The 20,066-nt window shown below is 36.4% G+C and overlaps 1 protein-coding gene and 1 long non-coding RNA gene across 21 annotated transcripts in view; one reads left to right on the forward strand and one right to left on the reverse strand.

Moving 5' to 3' along the window:
* Nucleotides 1–20,066, reverse strand: part of LOC127845741 (DNA repair-scaffolding protein-like) — a 590,230-nt gene that overhangs the window by 303,693 nt on the left and 266,471 nt on the right. For 12 of the 20 annotated variants that reach the window (XR_008033366.1, XR_008033356.1, XR_008033363.1 and 9 more), the window contains exons 17-19: nt 15,589–15,682; nt 14,855–14,963; nt 12,781–13,958 (exon numbers count right to left, since the gene is read on the reverse strand). The exons of 1 other annotated variant lie outside the window; for it this stretch is intronic. Coding sequence is in view for 1 of the 19 variants with exons in the window: in XM_052376853.1 (XP_052232813.1) it covers nt 13,794–13,958; nt 14,855–14,963; nt 15,589–15,682 (368 nt within the window). In the remaining 18 variants the exon portion in view is untranslated. Of the gene's footprint in view, nt 1–11,607; nt 13,959–14,854; nt 14,964–15,588; nt 15,683–20,066 lie in introns of those variants that run through there. 7 more of the 20 variants (XR_008033364.1, XR_008033357.1, XR_008033360.1 and 4 more) reach the window with 6 other exon arrangements.
* Nucleotides 18–5,390, forward strand: LOC127845758 (uncharacterized). The gene is made up of 2 exons (XR_008033376.1): nt 18–149; nt 451–5,390. It is a non-coding gene; the product is annotated as an uncharacterized LOC127845758 (long non-coding RNA).

A 20,066-nucleotide genomic window follows, 5' to 3' on the forward strand; every position in this document is an offset into this window, starting at 1 on the left:
GTGGCGGCGTGCTCGAAAATGTTAAAGTTCTTATTTCATGGTATAACTTTGGTATGCTTGGACCTAGAGTCTTCAAACTTGACATGAAGGTTGGCCAGGATTAACAGATGACCACTGGTCATTTCAAGGTCATTCATTTGAAGGTCAAGGTCACTGTGACCTTCAATATAAAAAATGTTAAAGTTCTTATAACTTTGGTATGCTTGGACCTAGAGTCTTGAAACTTGACATGAAGGTTGGCCATAACTAGTTAGTAACCACTGGTCATTTCAAGGTCATTCATTTGAAGGTCAAGGTCACTGTGACCTTGAATGTAAAAATGTTAAAGTTCTTATTTCATGGTATAACTTTGGTATGCTTGGACCTAGAGTCTTCAAACTTGACATGAAGGTTGGCCAGGATTAACAGATGACCACTGGTCATTTCAAGGTCATTCATTTGAAGGTGAAGGTCACTGTGACCTTCAATATAAAAATGTTAAAGTTGTTATAACTTTGGTATGCTTGGACCTAGAGTCTTGAAACTTGACATGAAGGTTGGCCAGAACTAGTAAGTAACCACTGGACATTTCAAGGTCATTCATTTGAAGGTCAAGGTCACTGTGACCTTGAATGTAAAAATGTTAAAGTTGTTATAACTTTGGTATGCTTGGACCTAGAGTCTTGAAACTTGACATGAAGGTTGGCCAGAACTAGTAAGTAACCACTGGAAATTTCAAGGTCATTCATTTGAAGGTCAAGGTCACTGTGACCTTGAATGTAAAAATGTTAAAGTTCTTATTTCATGTTATAACTTTGGTATGCTTGTACCTAGAGTCTTCAAACTTGAAATAAAGATTGGCCAGTACTAGAAGATGACCACTGGTCATTTCAATGTCATTCATTTGAAGGTCAAGGTCACTGTGACCTTAAATGTTAAAATGTTAAAATTGTTATAACTTTGGTATGCTTGGACATAGAGTCTTCAAACTTGACATGAAGGTTTGCAAGCACACTTAGATGACCACTGGTCATTTCAAGGTCATTCATTCTCATGTATATGCATGCATTCAAAACATAACACAAGGTTTGCTCATGCCTTGAAAAGTACTTACATTTCATTTTGACCTTTGAACAATATTTCAGTAATTTAAGTATTGCATTGACAAAAACACGAAAGGTACTTTCCTGTCATTTAAATAAAAAATCCGGCTTCAATGCGGTCATCTCCGACCGCGGAACTCTTGTTGTTTTGTAAAAACGTCACAAAAGCAATCCAACACTAATTGAATGTTATTCAAGACCTAACACTGTATTAAATTTACTAAATAGATGACATTATGAAATACTTGTTTATTTTGTTGAAGGTCATGTCCATTCACAGAACAAAGTTGTGTAAATTATTGAAACAGAGCTAGTAAGTAACCTACCAATGCTAAGTATGATAGGTCATAGAACAGACGAACACTTTGAATATACTGTATCAAATCAAAGTATATTAGTCTTTATTGGATTGCCATTTCTCAACAAGAAAACACTTTATACTTATTATTTTGGAAATGATAAAATTCTTACAACCCCACTGAGATTTTGCTTTTGTCAAATGGCTTAGTTTTAAGATGGTGCTGGGAACTGTCATGTTTTGGTTATGTCACATGCCAGTATTATGTTATCAAAGCCTGTGTGTGTTTTCTTTAACAGCAATCTGTGTCATCATACCTTATTGCATGTTTGTTTCAATTCCATTATTCACCATGAATGACTTACATGTCCTGGATATGTCACACATTCGCTCATTTTGTTGAAGACCTTAATATCGGGCAATATATGTTAAGATTATTTGTGGAAGTTGAGATCACTTGTACCAGGATTTCAATCGATTTTTAAACATTTCCAGGCATTATTATATGCGTGTCAGAGTTAATTTTGTTTCCACATATTTAAAATACTTTGCAATTGTAGCTTTTGTTAAAATAATTGTTAAGAACTTGGTAAAGTAACAGAAAACTATGTTCATGCACTTGAAGTTAAAGTCCGGTTCACAAATGCTTCAAGATAATGCTTGGTAGATAATTCACTAGAGTGATAAATGAGTGAATTACAATTTGATTGTTTTAAAGACAGGCTTTAGAGTCGATCAAATCACTGATAGAAATTAAGATTTATTCTTTTAGATTTATTTTGTTCCCCACCACTATAGTGGGGGATATATTGTTTTTTTCCTGTCTGTTGGTTTGTTGCTTTGTTTGTTTGGTCAAACTTTAACATTTGCCATAACTTTTGTGAAGATATCAATTTTATATTTGGCATGCATGTGTATCTCATGGAGTTGCACATTTTGAGTGGTGAATGGTCAAGGTCAAGGTTATCCTTCAAGGTCAAAGGTCAAATATATGGGTCAAAATCGCTCATTTAATGTACACTTTTGCAATATTGAAGATATCAACTTGATATTTGGCATGCATGTGTATCACATGGAGCTGCACATTTTGAGTGGCAAAAGGTCAAGGTTATCCTTCAAGCTCAAATATATGGGGACATAGCATTTCATAAAACATCTTGTTTTAAATATGTTAGTATCTGTTTCAATGACATTTTAGAAATATTGGGCACAGTTCAGACCCAAAGTAAAAAATATTGATTGTTTTCCCTCGCACCACCCATGAAATGGCTGCGTGGGTTGGTAGCTCGAAAATGTTTTTAAAATAATGTGTAAGAATATTTAGGTTATTTTGTTTTATTCTGTCAGCAAAGTCAGTGTATTTTTCCCTCATCAGACTTTCAGTTTATTGGTAAGTCTATTTAGTTCTCAGCAAATTGGCTGGGTGTTTCATTTTTTACATCATAATGTTTTGTGTGATAACCACTTATTTTCTTGGGCAAATTTTGCCTTTGTATCAATATTGTTTGAAAACATCTACATTCACAAGTTTTATTGTAGAAATATTTGTTTGTATCACATTTTTCATTATCTTATCATGTTACAATCATTTGTGTGGTGCTTGTTTATATACTTTATTTACATACATGTCATAACTGGTGTGATGATATACATGTATTCCGTCCATATTTATAAAATCCTGAAGTCACCTATGCAGTTTTATTTATGATAGTAACTTGCCTTGCAAATTAAGATGATATTTGTGAGAGGGGAATGGTTAAGATTTGATGTTAATATTTAAAGAGTAAATGTTCTCAACAGGCACTGACCCGTGACTTCTCATCATTTCTTGAACTCAACCAGCTTAGCCCTTTTCCCCTCAGATGCACATTTTAACATATTTTTATTCCCTTAGAAAATCAAATTAAATTAAGCACCTTTCTTTCTAGATTGAAGTTTTAAATACTTCATTTCCAACCCTAAGATACTGATGAGTAGCAAACAGCATAAAACCTGAACAGACTGCGAATTGTGCAGGTTGTTCTGGTCATATGTGTGTTGCTTATAGCCATTTTCACCTTGTTTCTGAGTGGAAAAGAGTTGAGTCTCTTATTTCATCAGTCAAAATTATCACTAAAAATTGTTTTAACACCATGTATTATTTATTTTGGGTATTTTACAAGCAGTTTTGGTATTTAACACATAGTTTTTCTTTAAAACATAAAATCTGAATTGCGTAAACTTACGCTTATCTTGCAAAACAGAAGCTCTTAAAAGCTTTTGAGAGAAAGAGGTATGTTAAAAAATATTAAACTCCTTAACTTTCTTAGTGCATCTTTGCCAGAATTGCTATGTATATTTTGTTTTAATAGTTAATTTCTGGCAGTCCAGTAAGTTATATTTGACTACTTTTCTGTTTCTTCTGTTTCTTGGTGATGCCCCAAAAACTTGCAACCACATGCGGGTGTTATCTACATATGTACTGTGTCATGTGTAGATATTTTGTTGGTGCTTCTTTGTGTTTCACTAAATTTTGCTTTAAATCACTAAATTTATTTGTCGACTTGTGATGGGTAGAGATCCGTTATTTCTGTAAGATGATGGGGTCTTTATGTATCATTTTAAAGTGTTAGCCCAATAGTTTAGCTCACATTACCATGAAGTGCTCAAAGTGGACTTTTGTAATCACAGAAGTCTGGCAGTATACATTGTCAACTTTAGGCTCATCAGCACTCATTAAACTTGGTCAGATTAGTAATTTGGACACTATATATGCCAAGTTCTTATTTGGGTCATTTGCGTCAAAAACTAGGACACCTGGTCAAATCTTATGCAAACCATGTTATCTCTCTAGAGGTCACATTAATGATTTAAATTCTGATGAAACTTTGAGAGAATGTATATCTTTACAATAAGTAGGCTGAGTTTGATTTTAATCTGGGTGAAGTACATAAAAAAAAATCACCAGGTCAAATCCTTTTTAAGAAAACTTGTGACCACTCCTAAAAAAAATTAATGACTAAATTTTGATGAAATTTGGTTATTATGTTAATCTTTGATTTTATTGCCCCAGAATCTGGTCATGTGCAAAATATTTGGTTACAAGGTCAAATCTTAGAAACCCTTGTTACCACTCTAGAGGCCACATTTATGATTAATCTTGATGAAACTTGGTCAAAATATCTCTCTGGACAATATTTAGTTCGACTTCAATTCTAGGTCACTTGTGTTCAAAAGTAGGTCACAAGGCCATATTTTATAAACAAACTCACTTTTTAATTAATTTTGTGGAATTTTTTGTCATGATAATATCTAGGTCGAGTTTGAATCCCAGTAATGTGCTTCCAAAGACTTGGTCATCAGGTCCAATCTTAAAAAACCTTATATTACTCTTTAGACAACATTTATGACTCTTTCTTGATTAAACTTGTCAGAATTTTTCTCTGGACAATATCTAGGCCAAGTTATAATCTTGGTCACGTGCATCTAGATATAAGGTCACCAGGTTGAATCTTAAAAAAAAATCTTACCACTATAGAGGCAACATTTATGACTTATACTTGATGAAACATGGTCAGATTGTTTAATTTTGACAATATCTAGGCAAAATTGAATCTGGGTGAGTTGTATCCAGAAAGAAGGTCACCAAAGATTCTTACCATTCTTGGGACAATATTGCCTCAGTCTTAATCAAACTTGGTCAGAATGTTTATCATGACAATATGAAGCCCATTTTTTTAATCTGGGCGAAAAATATCACCGTGTCTAGTCTTTGACAATTGGTGTCTATGAACTCATATGAGTGCGTAAAGGCCTTTGTGGCCAACTTGTAGTTTTTTTGTATTGTGAAGAAAGTGAAGTATTACCACTTTTAATTTTAACACGTGTTTGTCATTGTTATGAATGTACATACATTTTAGTGCTTGCAGCAAGTAAATGTGATAGTTTGTAAATTTTGATGAATATTTCTTGTACTGAATTTGTTTTTGAGATGTATTATATCTGTTATGAGTAATAAAAGTAGAAACACAGTTGCTGCAGTTATATGTAATTACAAGAACTTCATTGAAGAAATTCAGTCGGTTTTTTCATCATGTATTGGCATATGTTTATGGTGTGTCAAAATTAAACCACGAATAGTAAAGTAATGTTAATATTGATGTATAATAAGAAATCAAAATTACACTCTTGAACATGATATTCCAAACATTTATGCCATTGAATAGAAACTACAGCTAACTTTTCTTAGCTTCACATTCGGACATTCAATTAATAAGTTGATTGTGAAATCTAATAAAAAAATTGTATGCTTTGGGGAGTGTATGTACAGACTAACCTTTGTTCCGCAGCCAGTCAATATAAGTGGTCTAAGTGGCTGCTTATGTTATGCACGAGGCTGCTATAGTGGAAAAAACCTGCTGCTATAGTCAGGAGACCACTTGTTGCTATAGTCAGGAGTCCACTTGCTGCTTTAGTCAGGAAACCACATAATGCTAGTCAGAAGACCACTTGCTGCTATAATCAGAAGACCACTTGCTGCTATAGTCAGAAGACCACTTGCTGCTAGTCAGGAGACCCCATGTTGCTATAGTCAGAAGACCACATGCTGCTAGTCAGAAGACCACTTGCTGCTATAGTCAGAAGATCACTTGCTGCTATAGTCAGAAGACCACTTGCTGCTAGTCAGAAGACCACTTGCTGCAGTCAGAAGATCACTTGCTGCTAGTCAGAAGACCACTTGCTGCTAGTCAGAAGAACACTTGCTGCTAGTCAGAAGACAATTGCTGCTAGTCAGGAGACCACTTGCTGCTAGTTAGGAGATCACTTGCTGCTTTATTCAGGAGACCACTTGCTGCTTTATTCAGGAGACCACTTGCTGCTAGTCAGGAGACCACTTGCTGCTTGAGTCAAGAGACCACTTGCTGCTATAGTAAGAAGACCACTCGCTGCTAGTCAAAAGAACACTTGCTGCAAAAGTCAGAAGACTACTTGCTGCTAGTCAGAAGACCACTTGCTGCTATAGTCAGGAGACCACATGTTGCTATAGTTAGGGGAGACTACATTTTGCTATAGTCAGGAGATCATATGTTGATATAGTCAGGAAACAAATTGTTGCTATAGTCAGGAGATCACTTGTATCTATAGCCAGGAGACCACTTGATGCTAGTCAGGAGACCACTTGTTGCTATAGTCAGGAGACCACATGTTGCTATAGTCAAGAGACCACTTGTTGCTATAGTCAGGAGACCACTTACTGCTATTCAGGAGACCACTTGTTGTTATAGTCAGGAGACCACTTGTTGCTATAGTCAGAAGACCACTTACTGCAATAGTCAGGAGACTACTTGTTGCTATAGTCAGGAGACCACTTGTTGCTATAGTCATGAGACCACTTGTTGCTATAGTAATGAGACCACTTGTTGCTATCAGGAGACCACTTACTGCTAGTCAGGAGACCACTTGTTGCTATAGTCAGGAGACCACTTGTTGCTTTAGTCAGATCACATGTTGCTAGTCAGGAGACCACTTGTTGCTAGTCAGGAGACCACTTGCTGCTATAGTCAGGAGACCACTTGCTGCTATAGTCAGGAGATCACATGTTGCTATAGTCAAGAGACCACTTGCTGCTATAGTCAGGAGACCACTTGCTGCTATAGTCATGAGACCACTTGCTGTTATAGTTAGGAGATCGCATGTTGCTAGTCAGGAGACCACTTGTTGCTAGTCAGGAGACCACTTGTTGCTAGTCAGGAGACCACTTGTTGCAATAGTAAGGAGACCACTTGTTGCTAGTCAGGAGACCACTTGACTGCTTTAGTCAGGATACCACTTGTTGCTAGTCAGGAGACCACTTGCAATTGGTTGCTGCACTGACAACCATCTTTAGAATTTTGGTTGCCTTGCTAAAGAATAACAAGCCTAGAATCATGTACATGTCGTGTTATGTGTATCTAATACTTTATCTATTTCCTTTAAACTACTGAGCAACAATTTTGCCCACATGACAGACTTTTAATGCATCATGTCTTGTTGTGAGCCGAAATTGAATCATTTTTAAGCCTAATTGATCCACAGTCGCCAATTTTTATTCTATGTTAAATTGGATTGAGTTGTGTAAGCTTTGAAAAAGCTAGTTACCCTGCTTTTTAGCCAAACTTTTGAAATTGAGTTTCATGGGCTTAAATCTACTGGCCCCAGGCTAACAGGCAACCACTAAACCTGTAAGTTATTCATGATGGAAGATCTGACAGTGTATTGAACTCATTCAATTTGCAAGTCTGAAGACATTAAAGGACCCTTTTAATGTTTTGGTAAATTGACAAAATTAAACCATTTAATAATTTGGAGAGTTCTGTTGTTGTCGTTATATTGTTATGTCCCCCGGCCCACTATAGTAGTGGGGGACATATTGTTTTTGCCCTGTCTGTTGGTTGGTTGGTTGGTCTGTCTGTTTGTGCCAACTTTAACATTTTGCAATAACTTTTGCTATATTGAAGATAGCAACTTCATATTTGGCATGCATGTGTGTCTCATGAAGCTGCACATTTTGAGTGGTGAAAGGTCAAGGTTATCCTTCAAGGTCAGAGGTCAAATATAGGTGGCCAAAATCGCTCATTTTATAAATACTTTTGCAATATTGAAGATAGCAAATTGATATTTGGCATGCATGTGTATCTCATGGAGCTGCACATTTTGAGTGGTGAAAGGTCAAGGTCATCCTTCAAGGTCAGAGGTCAAATATATGTGGCCCAAATCGCTTATTTTATGAATACTTATGCAATATTGAAGATAGCAACTTGATATTTGGCATGCATGTGTATCTCATGGAGCTGCACATTTTGGGTGGTGAAAGGTCAAGGTCATCCTTCAAGGTCAGAGGTCAAATATATGTGGCCCAAATCGCTTATTTTATGAATACTTTTGCAATATTGAAGATAGCAACTTGATATTTGGCATGCATGTGTATCTCGTGGAGCTGCACATTTTGAGTGGTGAAAGGTCAAGGTCATCCTTCAAGGTCAAGTATATAGGTCAAAATTGCGCATGTAATGTCACTTCTGCAATATTGAAGCTAGCAATTTTATATTTGAAATGCGTGTGTATCTCAAGGAGCTGCACATTTTGAGTGGTGAAGGGTCAAGGTCATCCTACAAGGTCAAACATCATATAGGGGGACATTGTGTTTCTCAAACACATCTTGTTTCATACTACGATGATTGCTTATACATATAAAGTATCAAATACATCTCTCATTGTATGAGCAAAGATGGCCAAGTGGTCTAAACGATAGACTTTTATTCCAGGGGTCAGTGGTTCTAGCCCAGTTGAGGTTGAGTGTAACTTTTTTGCTTGATTTTTTTTTTAATGGAGCTTTTAAGATCCAATGTTTACATTTAACAATATTAAGCATTTATTAGCAAACTGTGAAAAGGTCCCTTTTAGATCTTTACTAAAAAATGCCACAAGGTAAACATTTAAAACTCATTGCTTGTTTATTTTATTTAAAAGTGATTTTGTTTATTTGCCTTGACAGCGAGGTTACTTCAAAGTTATTATCACTTTTATCTTTTTTTTCAAATCATTAATAAAAAAGATAATTTAAGCTTCATTTTGGGAAAACAGGGCTTAATGCATATGCATTAATTGTCATCCTAGTACCAGAGACTCTCCTTAAAAGAAAAACACCATAAAATCAGAAAGTGTCGTCCTTGATTAGCTCATGTGCATTGCACAGGCCAATCAGTGTGCACAGGCTAATCTTATTTTACATGCATTAAGCCCCGTTTTCCCTGAAAGTAGCGAATATGTCCAGATTTCAATGATAAACTGGCCAATGTCATCGCACAAGCTGTTAAACACCAGACTGGCCAATGTTGTCACACAAGCTGTTAAACACTATTGATTACATACACGCTGTCTGCCATGTACCAGTGGTTAAGTATAAACAGGCAGTGGTTATGGTTCCTCGCGTAGTTAAAAGCAGACTGACATGCAAAACTCACTCTACATTAGTTGCCCTCTAGGGCAAACAACTAACAAGAGCACCGCATAGCAGATGCCAACGCTCCACTGTGGGTGCAGTTTTGAATCATTGAAAGCTTGTCAGAAGAAAAGCACTTCGATTTTAGAGCCTATGTTAAAGTTTTATATTAGAGGTCACAGTGACCTTGACCTTTGACCTAGTGACAAAAAAATGGGTGTGGTATGTAGAACTCATCAAGGTGCATCTAAATATGAAGTTTCAAAATTGTAGGTGGAAGCACTTTGATTTTAGAGCCTTTGTTAAAGTTTTATATTACAGGTCACAGTGACCTTGGCCTTTTACCTAGTGATCTAAAAATGGGTGTGGCGTGTAGAACTCATCAAGGTGCAGCTACATATGAAGTTTGAAAGTTGTAGGTGGAAGCACTTTGATTTTAGAGCCAATGTTAAGGTTTCAGCTAGATGCGGACAGCAGACGCCGGACGGCGCGCTGGCTATGACAATACCTTGGTTTTTCTCCGAAAAAAGCCGAGCTAAAAAACAGAATCTTAACTCGCACATTAGACACAATAAACACTATTAAGTAATAAACAAGACACATAGATTTGAATATTTACTTTGGCATCTAAAGTGATTACAATGTTTTCCTAAGATTTCACTAGGTCTTTGCATATATGTGACCCAGATTAAAACTAGGCCTAGATATTTTCAACATAAATATTCTAAACAACTATCATCACAACTGACTCATTGATGTTGCCTCTTAAAAAGTAGTTTTTTTTTAAGATTTGGCCTGGTCAACTAGATTAAGTATGCATGTGACCCCAATTCCAATTCAGCCTAGATATTGTGAAGATAAACATTCTGACAAAGTTTCCATAAGATTGAATTATGAATGAGTCTTTTGTTTTGGTAAAGTTTTTTTTAATGAGTGGACCTTGTGCCCTAGCTTTGGACCTTGTACCCTAGCTGTGGACCTTGTGCCCTAGCTGTGGACCTTGTGCCCTAGCTGTGGACCTTGTGCCCTAGCTTTGGACCTTGTACCCTAGCTTTGGACCTTGTACCCTAGCTTTGGACCTTGTACCCTAGCTTTGGACCTTGTACCCTAGCTTTGGACCTTGTACCCTAGCTTTGGACCTTGTGCCCTAGCTTTTACAAGCATGTGACCAACATTCAAACTTGGCCTAGATATGGTCAAGATAAACATTCTGACAAAGTTACATCAAGACCGAGTCACAAATGTTGCATCTAAGAAACAATGTTGTTTTTTTAATTTGTCCTCGTGGCCTTGTTATTAATTAAGCCCAGATTAAGAAAAAATATTCTGATCAAATTTAATTTAGATCAGATCAAAAACGTTACCTCTAGAGACGGAACAAACTTAAAGTTGACAACGATTTACCTACACCAGATACACTATGGCTCACTATGAGCACTTTGTGCTCAATTTGGCAAAAATCAATGCAATTTAACAAAGATGTAAGTAAAAAAATACTTGTATTTAGCACATGAAGCTTATGATACATTACAATGTCATACAGGATATTTTATGACTATTTATTGAAAACGTCTTACATCAGTAGTGATAGGTAACATGTCTTACATCAGTAGTGATAGGTAACGTCTTACATCAGTAGTGATAGGTAACATGTGTCTTACATCAGTAGTGATAGGTAACATGTTATATTAAACATCTTACATCAGTAGTGATAGGTAACATGTTATATTAAATGTCTTACATCAGTAGCGATAGGTAACATGTTATATAAACGTCTTACATCAGTAGTGATAGATAACATGTCTTACATCAGTAGTGATAGGTAACACTTACATCAGTAGTGATAGGTAACATGTGTCTTACATCAGTAGTGATAGGTAACATGTGTCTTACATCAGTAGTGATAGGTAACATGTTATATTAAACCGACATCAAAAACTTGTTTCATTCAGCAATCTACTTTCATGAATGGTCAAAGTCAACTTTTTCCACAAATGATATAGGGAAATTTGTTTCACGAGAGGTCGTTGAAAACTTGTTCCATGAGTGGTCATCTAAAACTTGTTTTATGTGAAGTCACTTTAAACTGAATGATTATAAAAAAACATGTTTCATGAGTGCTCATAGAATCCTTGCTACTGGAGCAGTACTTGAAAACTTCTTTCCACGTATTTATTACGAACACCATGTACTCTTAAATGTGTATCTAGACATGGCTCTTATATTTGTGCTTGCCATAATGCATATGAAGATATTTAACACAAGAATAACACATCATAATTTATTGCCTTCGTGTTTATCAATAACGATGTAACAAACAGATTTGACAAAGCAAATAATGTAAGCATTATTCATAATTTATACAAGAGAATTGTGTCCTGAATAAACAAAGAACATTTCACACAATACTAACTTCCTCCATTATTAGAGGTGTGATTTTAAGTGGCATACTTCAGCTCCTTCATATTGTCCACTATAACTCAACTGTTAAATACAACAACATGCAGGAAATGTATGAACAATTTGGACAGCCATGGTTGAATTACACAGAAGGAAAGAGCCAGAATTACACACCAGCTTATTGAAATAATTTTAACACAGTGACTGCTGTAAGTAAAGAATCACGCCCCAGTGTATGTTTATAATTAAAAACAAGAGGGCCATGATGGCCCTGAATCACTCACCTGACAAACCAAATACAATCCCAACCCAGATTTTATCAAAATAAACATTCTGACCAAATTTCATAAAGATTAGATGAAAACTGTGACCTCTATTGTCTTCACAAGGTTTATCTATTATTTGACCTTGTGACCTAGTTTTTGACCCCAGGTGACCCAAATACAATCCCAACCCAGATTTCATCAAGATAAACATTCTGATCAAATTTTATAAAGATTGGATGAAAACTGTTACCTCTATTGTCTACACAAGGTTTTTCTATTATTTGACCTTGTGACCTAGTTTTTGACCTAATGACCTAGTTTTTGACCCCAGATGACCCAAACTCAATCCAACCCAGATTTCATCAAGATAAACATTCTGACCAAATTTCATAAAGATTGGATAAAAACTGTGACCTCTACTGTCTACACAAATTGTTGACGTTTTTTCTATTATTTGACCTAGTGACCTAGTTTATGACCTCAGATGACCCAAATACAATCCCAACCCAGATTTCATCAAGATAAACATTCTGACCAAATTTCGTAAAGATTGGATGAAAACTGCAACCTCTATTGTCTACACAAGGTTTTTCTATTATTTGACCTAGTTTTTGACCTAGTGACCTAGTTTTTGACCCCCAGATGACCCAAATACAATCCCAACTCAGATTTTATCAAGATAAACATTCTGACCAAATTTCATAAAGATTGGATGAAAACTGTGACCTCTACTGTCTAAACAATGTTTCTCTACTATTTGACCTAGTTTTTGACCTAGTGACCTAGTTTTTGACCCCAGATGACCCAAATACAATCCCAACCTAGATTTCATCAAGATAAACATTCTGACCAAATTTCATAAAGATTGGATGTAAACTGTGACCTCAACTGTCTACACAAGGTTTTTCTATTATTTGACCTAGTTTTTGACCTAGTGACCTAGTTTTTGACCCCAGATGACCCAAATACAATCCCAACCCAGATTTCATCAAGATAAACATTCTGACCAAATTTCATAAAGATTGGAAGAAAACTGCGACCTCTATTGTCTGCACAAGTTTTTTCTATTATTTGACCTATTATGTGACCTAGTTTTTGACCTAGTGACCTAGTTTTTGACCCCAGATGACCCAAATACAATCCCGACCCAGATTTTATCAAGATAAACATTCTGACCAAATTTCATATAGATTGGATGAAAACTTTTACCTCTACTGTCTACACAAACAAATTGTTGACGGACACACCCACGCACGCACACACGCACATACGAACGCCGGACATCACACGGTCACATAAGCTCACCATGTCACTTCATGACAGGTGAGCTAAAAACAGTACACCCACACCAAAAGCCGGAATATCATCATCATGTTTGTCTATTTCTCAGACTAGGTGAATGTGTATATTTCCCAGATCAGATGAGCATGTCTATTTCCCAGCTCAGGTAAGCATAGCTATTTCCCCTAGATCATGTGAGTGTGTCTATTTCCCAGATCAGGTGATCATGTCTATTTCCCAGATCAGGTGAGCATGTCTATTTTTCAGAGACCAATTGAGCTTGTCTATTTCCCAGATCAGGTGAGCATGTATATTGCCCAGATCAGGTAAGCATAGCTTTATCCCAAGTCAGGTAAGCATGTCTATTTCCCAGATCAGGTGAGCGTGTCTATTTCCCAGATCAGGTGAGCGTGTCTATTTCCCAGATCAGGTGACCATGTCTATTTCCCAAAGATCAATTGAGCTTGTCTATTTCCCAGATCATGTTAGCGTGTCTATTTCCAAGATCAGGTGAGCATGTCTATTTCCCGGAGGGTGACAAGATCACTTGTCTTGTTGCTGACCATGCAGTGTAGCGGTCCGACACTCTTGTTTAGGACACTTGACAACTCATAGCCTTCCTCATCCCCCTCCTCGGCTGGTAGCAGCTTCTCTATGGTCCTCTGCAGTAACTATCAAGAGAGGACATACAGCTTGGTGCAATCTATAGACAGTATTTGTTGAAGTTTTAAACTATTTATTTAGCTAATTGAAAGCCTTAGGCTTATTGAAACACTTTCTTGTCGGTTTCCTTAGCAGAACCAGTTCTTGGTGTCTCTTGGGGATATTTGTTTTTAGGGATAATCCATTTTTAATTCACAAGTAATCAGACATATAAATATTTTCACAAGTGGACAGACAATAGATCATTTACCGACACCAACAAGTTTCCTCTTTATTTTCTGCCTTTCTGCCATTTAAATAGTATATTTCACTTATTTTTTAACTGTTTGAAATTATTAATTACCAGTTTTAATTAAAAAAAAAAAAAACATAAAATTAACTGCATTGTAAATCCAAGATTTAATGACATATTGAGGTATTCAGGGACTTGTCTTAATCCTGTAAAGTTCTCAGAAATAACGAATGCTTTATTTCCATTGTCAAATAGGGACTTATATCGTTCTCTATTTCAAACAAACTACACAATGAAAAGATATATGACACTGATAATTAAACATAAACATGAACATGTTTTGTTACATAAATAAATCGAATGAAATGCTTAAAATTCACACTAACATTGATTTAATTTTTTTCTGTGGTTTATGCATTTGATATTATAATAATGCTTACTAACTACCATTACTTTAATGCTATACATTGTATAGCAAATGTTTGTAAAACAAAATAATAGTATTTAGAATCAAAATTCTTTTACTTGAACACATTTTTTGTGTGAAACATTATTTATCATCAAATGGACATGTGCACTGAAAGTATGCACTGTTTATGACAACATAATACAATCCACACAACACTAGCATCAAGCCCTCAATCTCTGGTGTTTCAAACAACTGACACTTACATCTATCTTTGCTTTACACTTTGAGACGTCACACACAACCATCACCTCCATCTTCATCCTAGTCACCCCTTCAGTCATGGTCTTTGTGCAAGAAGAACACACAAATCCACTGAAACATGGACTATGCACAACAGTTATCACTTACACATACTTGAACCCCTAGGTACATCAGTACTGTAGTAAGAACAAGAGCTGTCTCCATAGGATGACAAATGCCCCCCGAAAAACACTTTGATAGAAGTTATGAGCATTTTTCGAAACCTAAACGCAGATTTCAAACCTAAACGCGGACCCTAAGTTCAAGGTCAAAGGGTCAAAATATTTGTGAGTATGGAAAGGCCTTGTCCATATACACATGCATACCAAATATGAAGGTTACATCTGAAGCGACATAGAAGATATGAACATTTTTCAAAACCTAAACACAAAGTGTGACAGAAACACAGACGGACAGACATACAGACGGACAGACAGACAGTGCGATCACTATATGCCCTCCTTTGGGGGCATAAAAAGGACTTGAACTCATGATTTTAAGTATTAAGTACTGGAACATTGGTGCTTTTAGTATGAATATGAGTTGCATATCAATTCTACTGAGTTATTTAATTCAATTTCATGATACATTTTAAAGAAAAAGTAATGCAAGGTACTTTTTTCAACTCCCTGTTTATACATACTGCTAAAAACCCCGAAAGTGAAACAAAGCTAAATAAAACAATGGAGACCCATACCTGATGTTCGAGTCAGTTTTCAGCTGATCACCTCCGCAGTGGACACACGCCTCCCAACTGTACGCAGAATCCTCATCCACCTCACTGATAACACCTGCAATGGTAAGTTACTGATAACACCTGCAATTAAAAGTTACGATGGCACCAGCAATCATAATTTACTAATGACACCTGCAATTGTAAGTTACTGATAATATCTGCAATTATAAGTTACGATGACACCTGAAATGACAAGTTGCTGGTGATAATTGCAATGATAACTTACTGATAACACCTGCAATAATAAATTACTTACACACCTGCAATGGTAAGTTACAGATAACACCTGCAATGGTGAGTTACTGATAACACCTCCAATGGTAAGTTACTCATAACACCTTAAATGGTAAGTTACCCATAACACCCTCAATGGTAAGTTACTGATAACACCTGCAATAATAAGTTTCTTACAACATCTGCAATGGTGAGTTACTGATAACATCTCAAATGGTAAGTTACCCATAACAACTCCAATGGTAAGATACTGATAACACCTCATATGGTAAGTTACTGATAACACCCTCAATGGTAAGTTACTGATATCACTTGCAATGATAAGTTCCTGATAAAAATCCCCATAGTAAGTTACTGATAACTACCCCAATGGTAAGTTACTGATAACACCTGCAATTATAAGTTACGATGACACCTGAAATGATAAGTTGCTGATGACAACTGCAAGGATAAATTACTGCTAACACCTACAATTATAAATTACTGATGACATCTGAATAGTAAGTTATTGATGACAACTGAAATGATAAGTAACTGATGATACCAACAATGAAAAGTTACTGATGACACCTGCAATGTCAAGTTACTGATTTTACCTGATTAAAAAGTAACTGATAACACCTGCAATGTCAAGTTACTGATGACACACCTGCAATTATACGTTTTGATGACACCTGCAATTATTAGTTAATGATAAAAACTGCAAGGATAAGTTACTGATGACATCAACAATTATAAGTTACTGATGACAACTGCAATGGTAAGTTACTGATAACACCTGCAATAAAAATTTACTGATGACTATGGCAATCGTATGGCAGACGTAACTGATGACTCCTGCTTTGAGAAGTTACTGATGACAACTGCGATGGTTAGTTACAGATGACACTTGCAATGATGATTTACTGATGACATATGCAATTTTAAATTACTGATGACCTCTGTTATGATAAGTTAGTGATAACACCTGCAATGAAAATTTACTGATGATTACTGCAATTATAAGTTACAGATGACACAACTGCAATGGTAAGTTACTGCTGACACACCTGCAATGATATGTTACTGATGGCACCTACAATGATATGTTGCTGATGGCACCTGCAATACTATGTTACTGATGGCACCTGCAATGATATGTTATTGATGGCACCTGCAATGATATGCTATTGATGGCACTTGCAATAAGATGTTACTGATGGCACCTGTAATGAGATGTTACTGATGTCAGTTGCTTTGATAGGTTACTGATGACGACTGCAATGTTACATTACTGATGACACCTGCAATGATAACGTACTGATTACAACTGCAATGACACGTTGCTGATATCAGCTGCAATGATAGGTAACTGATGACTAATACAATGTTAAGTTACTGATAACACCTGCTTTGATAAGTTTCTGATGTCACCTGCAATGATAAGTTACCGCTGACACCTGCAATGTTAAGTTACTGATGGAACCTGCAATGAGATGTTACTGATGGCACCTTCATTGAGATGTATCTGATGGCCTCTGCCATGAGATGATTCTGATGTCACCTGCAATGATAAGTTACCGCTGACACCTGCAATTTTAAGTTACTGATGGAACCTGCAATGAGATGTTCCTGATGGCATCTGATATGAGATGTTACTGATGGCCTCTGCAATTATATGTTACTGATGACAACTGCAATGAGATGTTACTGATGGCATCTGCAATGATATGTTACTGATAGCACCTGCAATTAAATGTTACTGATGGCACCTGCAATTATATGTTACTGATGGCAACTGCAATGATATGTTACTGATGACAACTGTAATGAGATGTTACTGATGGAACATGAAATGAGATGTTAATGATGGCACCTGCCATGAGAAGTTTCTGATGATAACTACAGGGAAAATTACTGCTATCACCTGCCAAGATAAGTTACTGATGACACCTGTAATGATAAGTTACTGATGGCACCTGCAATGAGATGTTACTGAGGACACATGTAATAAGATCTTACTGATGGCATCTGCAATGATATGTTACTGATGGCACCTTCAATGCTAAAATTAACTGATAAAACAAAATGATAATTTACTTATAATTCTGCCATGAGAAGTTTCTGATAACTACAGGGATAAATTATTGTTATCACCTGCAATGATGTTACTGATCACCACTGTAATAACAAGAGATTGCCATGCAACATGGTCCCCTACCGATGAAACTCCACCATTGTCAGTATTTAATTTTTTTTATATTTGTTGCCATAGCAACCAGAATTCTTGACGTAGGAACAAAATGAAATGACGTGCATAATCTCCATATTGCCATCTACCCATGTTTCAAGTTTCATGAAAAAATATGAAGAACTTTGAAGTTATTGCAGGATCCAGAAAAGTGTGACGGACTGACAGACAGACTGACAAACAGACAGAGCGCAAACCATAAGTCCCCTCCGGTGAAACCGGTAGGGGACAATAAGTTACTCAACATACCTGCAATGATAAGTTACTGATGACACCTGCAATGATAAGGTACTGATGACACCTGACATCCTAAGATACTGATCATACTTGCATTTAAAAGTTACTGATTATACATGCAATGATAATTTACTGATGACACCTGCAATAGTAAGTTACTGAAGAAACCTGCAATGATAAGTAACTAATGATACCTGAAAACAAGAGGGCCTGAAAGGCCCAAAGTCGCTCACCTGAGATAACAAGATATTATGGGGACAAATCTTCTGACCAAGTTTCATGAAGATCGGAAAATAAATGTGGCCTCTAGAGTGTTAACAAGGTTTTACTATAGCCATATAAGGGAAAATACCCCGCCCCCTGGCAGCCATGTTTTTCAACCAACCTGCATCACTTTTTAACTTGTGGAAGATATTATCGGGATGAATCTTTTGACCAAGTTTCATGAAGATCGGACAGTAAAAGTGGCCTCTAGAGTGTTAACAAGATTTTACTATAGTCATATAAGGAAAATTGCCCTGCCCCTTGGACGCCATGTTTTTTAAGCAAACATAATTATTTTCAAAGCAATCCAAGATATCATTGAGACCAATCTTCTGACCAAATTTCATGAAGAATGGACAATAAATGTGGCCTCTAGAGTGTTAACAAGGTTTTACTATGGCCATATATAGCCATATAAGGAAAAATGCCCCGCCCCCTGGTGGCCATGTTTTTTTATAGCAACCAAAACCATTTTGGAACTCATCCAAGATATAATAGGGACAAATCTTATGACCACGTTTCATGATGATCGCAAAAATAAATGTGACCTTTAGAGTGTTAACAAGGTTTTACTATAGCCATATAAGGAAAAATGCCCTGCCCCCATGGTGGCCATGTTTTTCAACCAACCGGCATCATTTTCGAACTCGTCCAAGATATTATTGGGATGAATCTTCTGACCTAGTTTCATTAAGATCGGTCTATAAATGTGGCCTCTAGAGAGTTAACAAGTTTTTACATAGCCATATATAGCCATATAAGGAAAAATGCCCCGCCCCTTGGCAGCCATGTTTTTCAATCAAACGTAACCATTTTTAAACTCATCTAAAATATCACTAAGACAAAACTTCTGACCATATTTCATGAAGATTGGACAATAAATGTGGACTCTAGAGTGTAAACAAGGTTTTACTATAGCCATAAAAGGAAAATGCCCTGCCCCTTGGCGGCCATATTTTTCAACCAACCGGCATCATTTTCGAACTCGTCCAAGACATTATTGAGACAAATCTTCTGAGCAAGTTTCATGAAGATCGGAAAATAAATGTGGCCTCTAGAGTGTTAACAAGGTTTTGCTATAGCCATATCAGGAAAAATTCCCCGCCCCCTGGCGGCCATGTTTTTCAACCAACCAGCATCATTTTCGAACTCAACCAAGATTTTATTGGGATGAATCTTCTGACCAAGTTTCATGAAGATCAGACAATAAATGTGGCCTCTAGAGTGTTAACAAGATTTTACTATAGCCATATATAGCCATATAAGGAAAAATGCCCGCCCCTTGGTAGCCATGTTTTTCAAGCAAACGTAACCATTTTTGAACTCATCCAAGATATCATTGAGACCAATCTTCTGACCAAATTTCATGGAGATTGGAAAATAAATGTGCCCTCTAGAGAGTTAACAAGGCAAATATTGACACTGCAAAGGCACAACGAACGAGGGACAAATGGCGATCACAAAAGCTCACCAT

The sequence above is a fragment of the Dreissena polymorpha genome, chromosome 9 (assembly GCF_020536995.1).
Source record: "Dreissena polymorpha isolate Duluth1 chromosome 9, UMN_Dpol_1.0, whole genome shotgun sequence".
In the NCBI taxonomy this organism is placed as follows: domain Eukaryota; kingdom Metazoa; phylum Mollusca; class Bivalvia; order Myida; family Dreissenidae; genus Dreissena; species Dreissena polymorpha.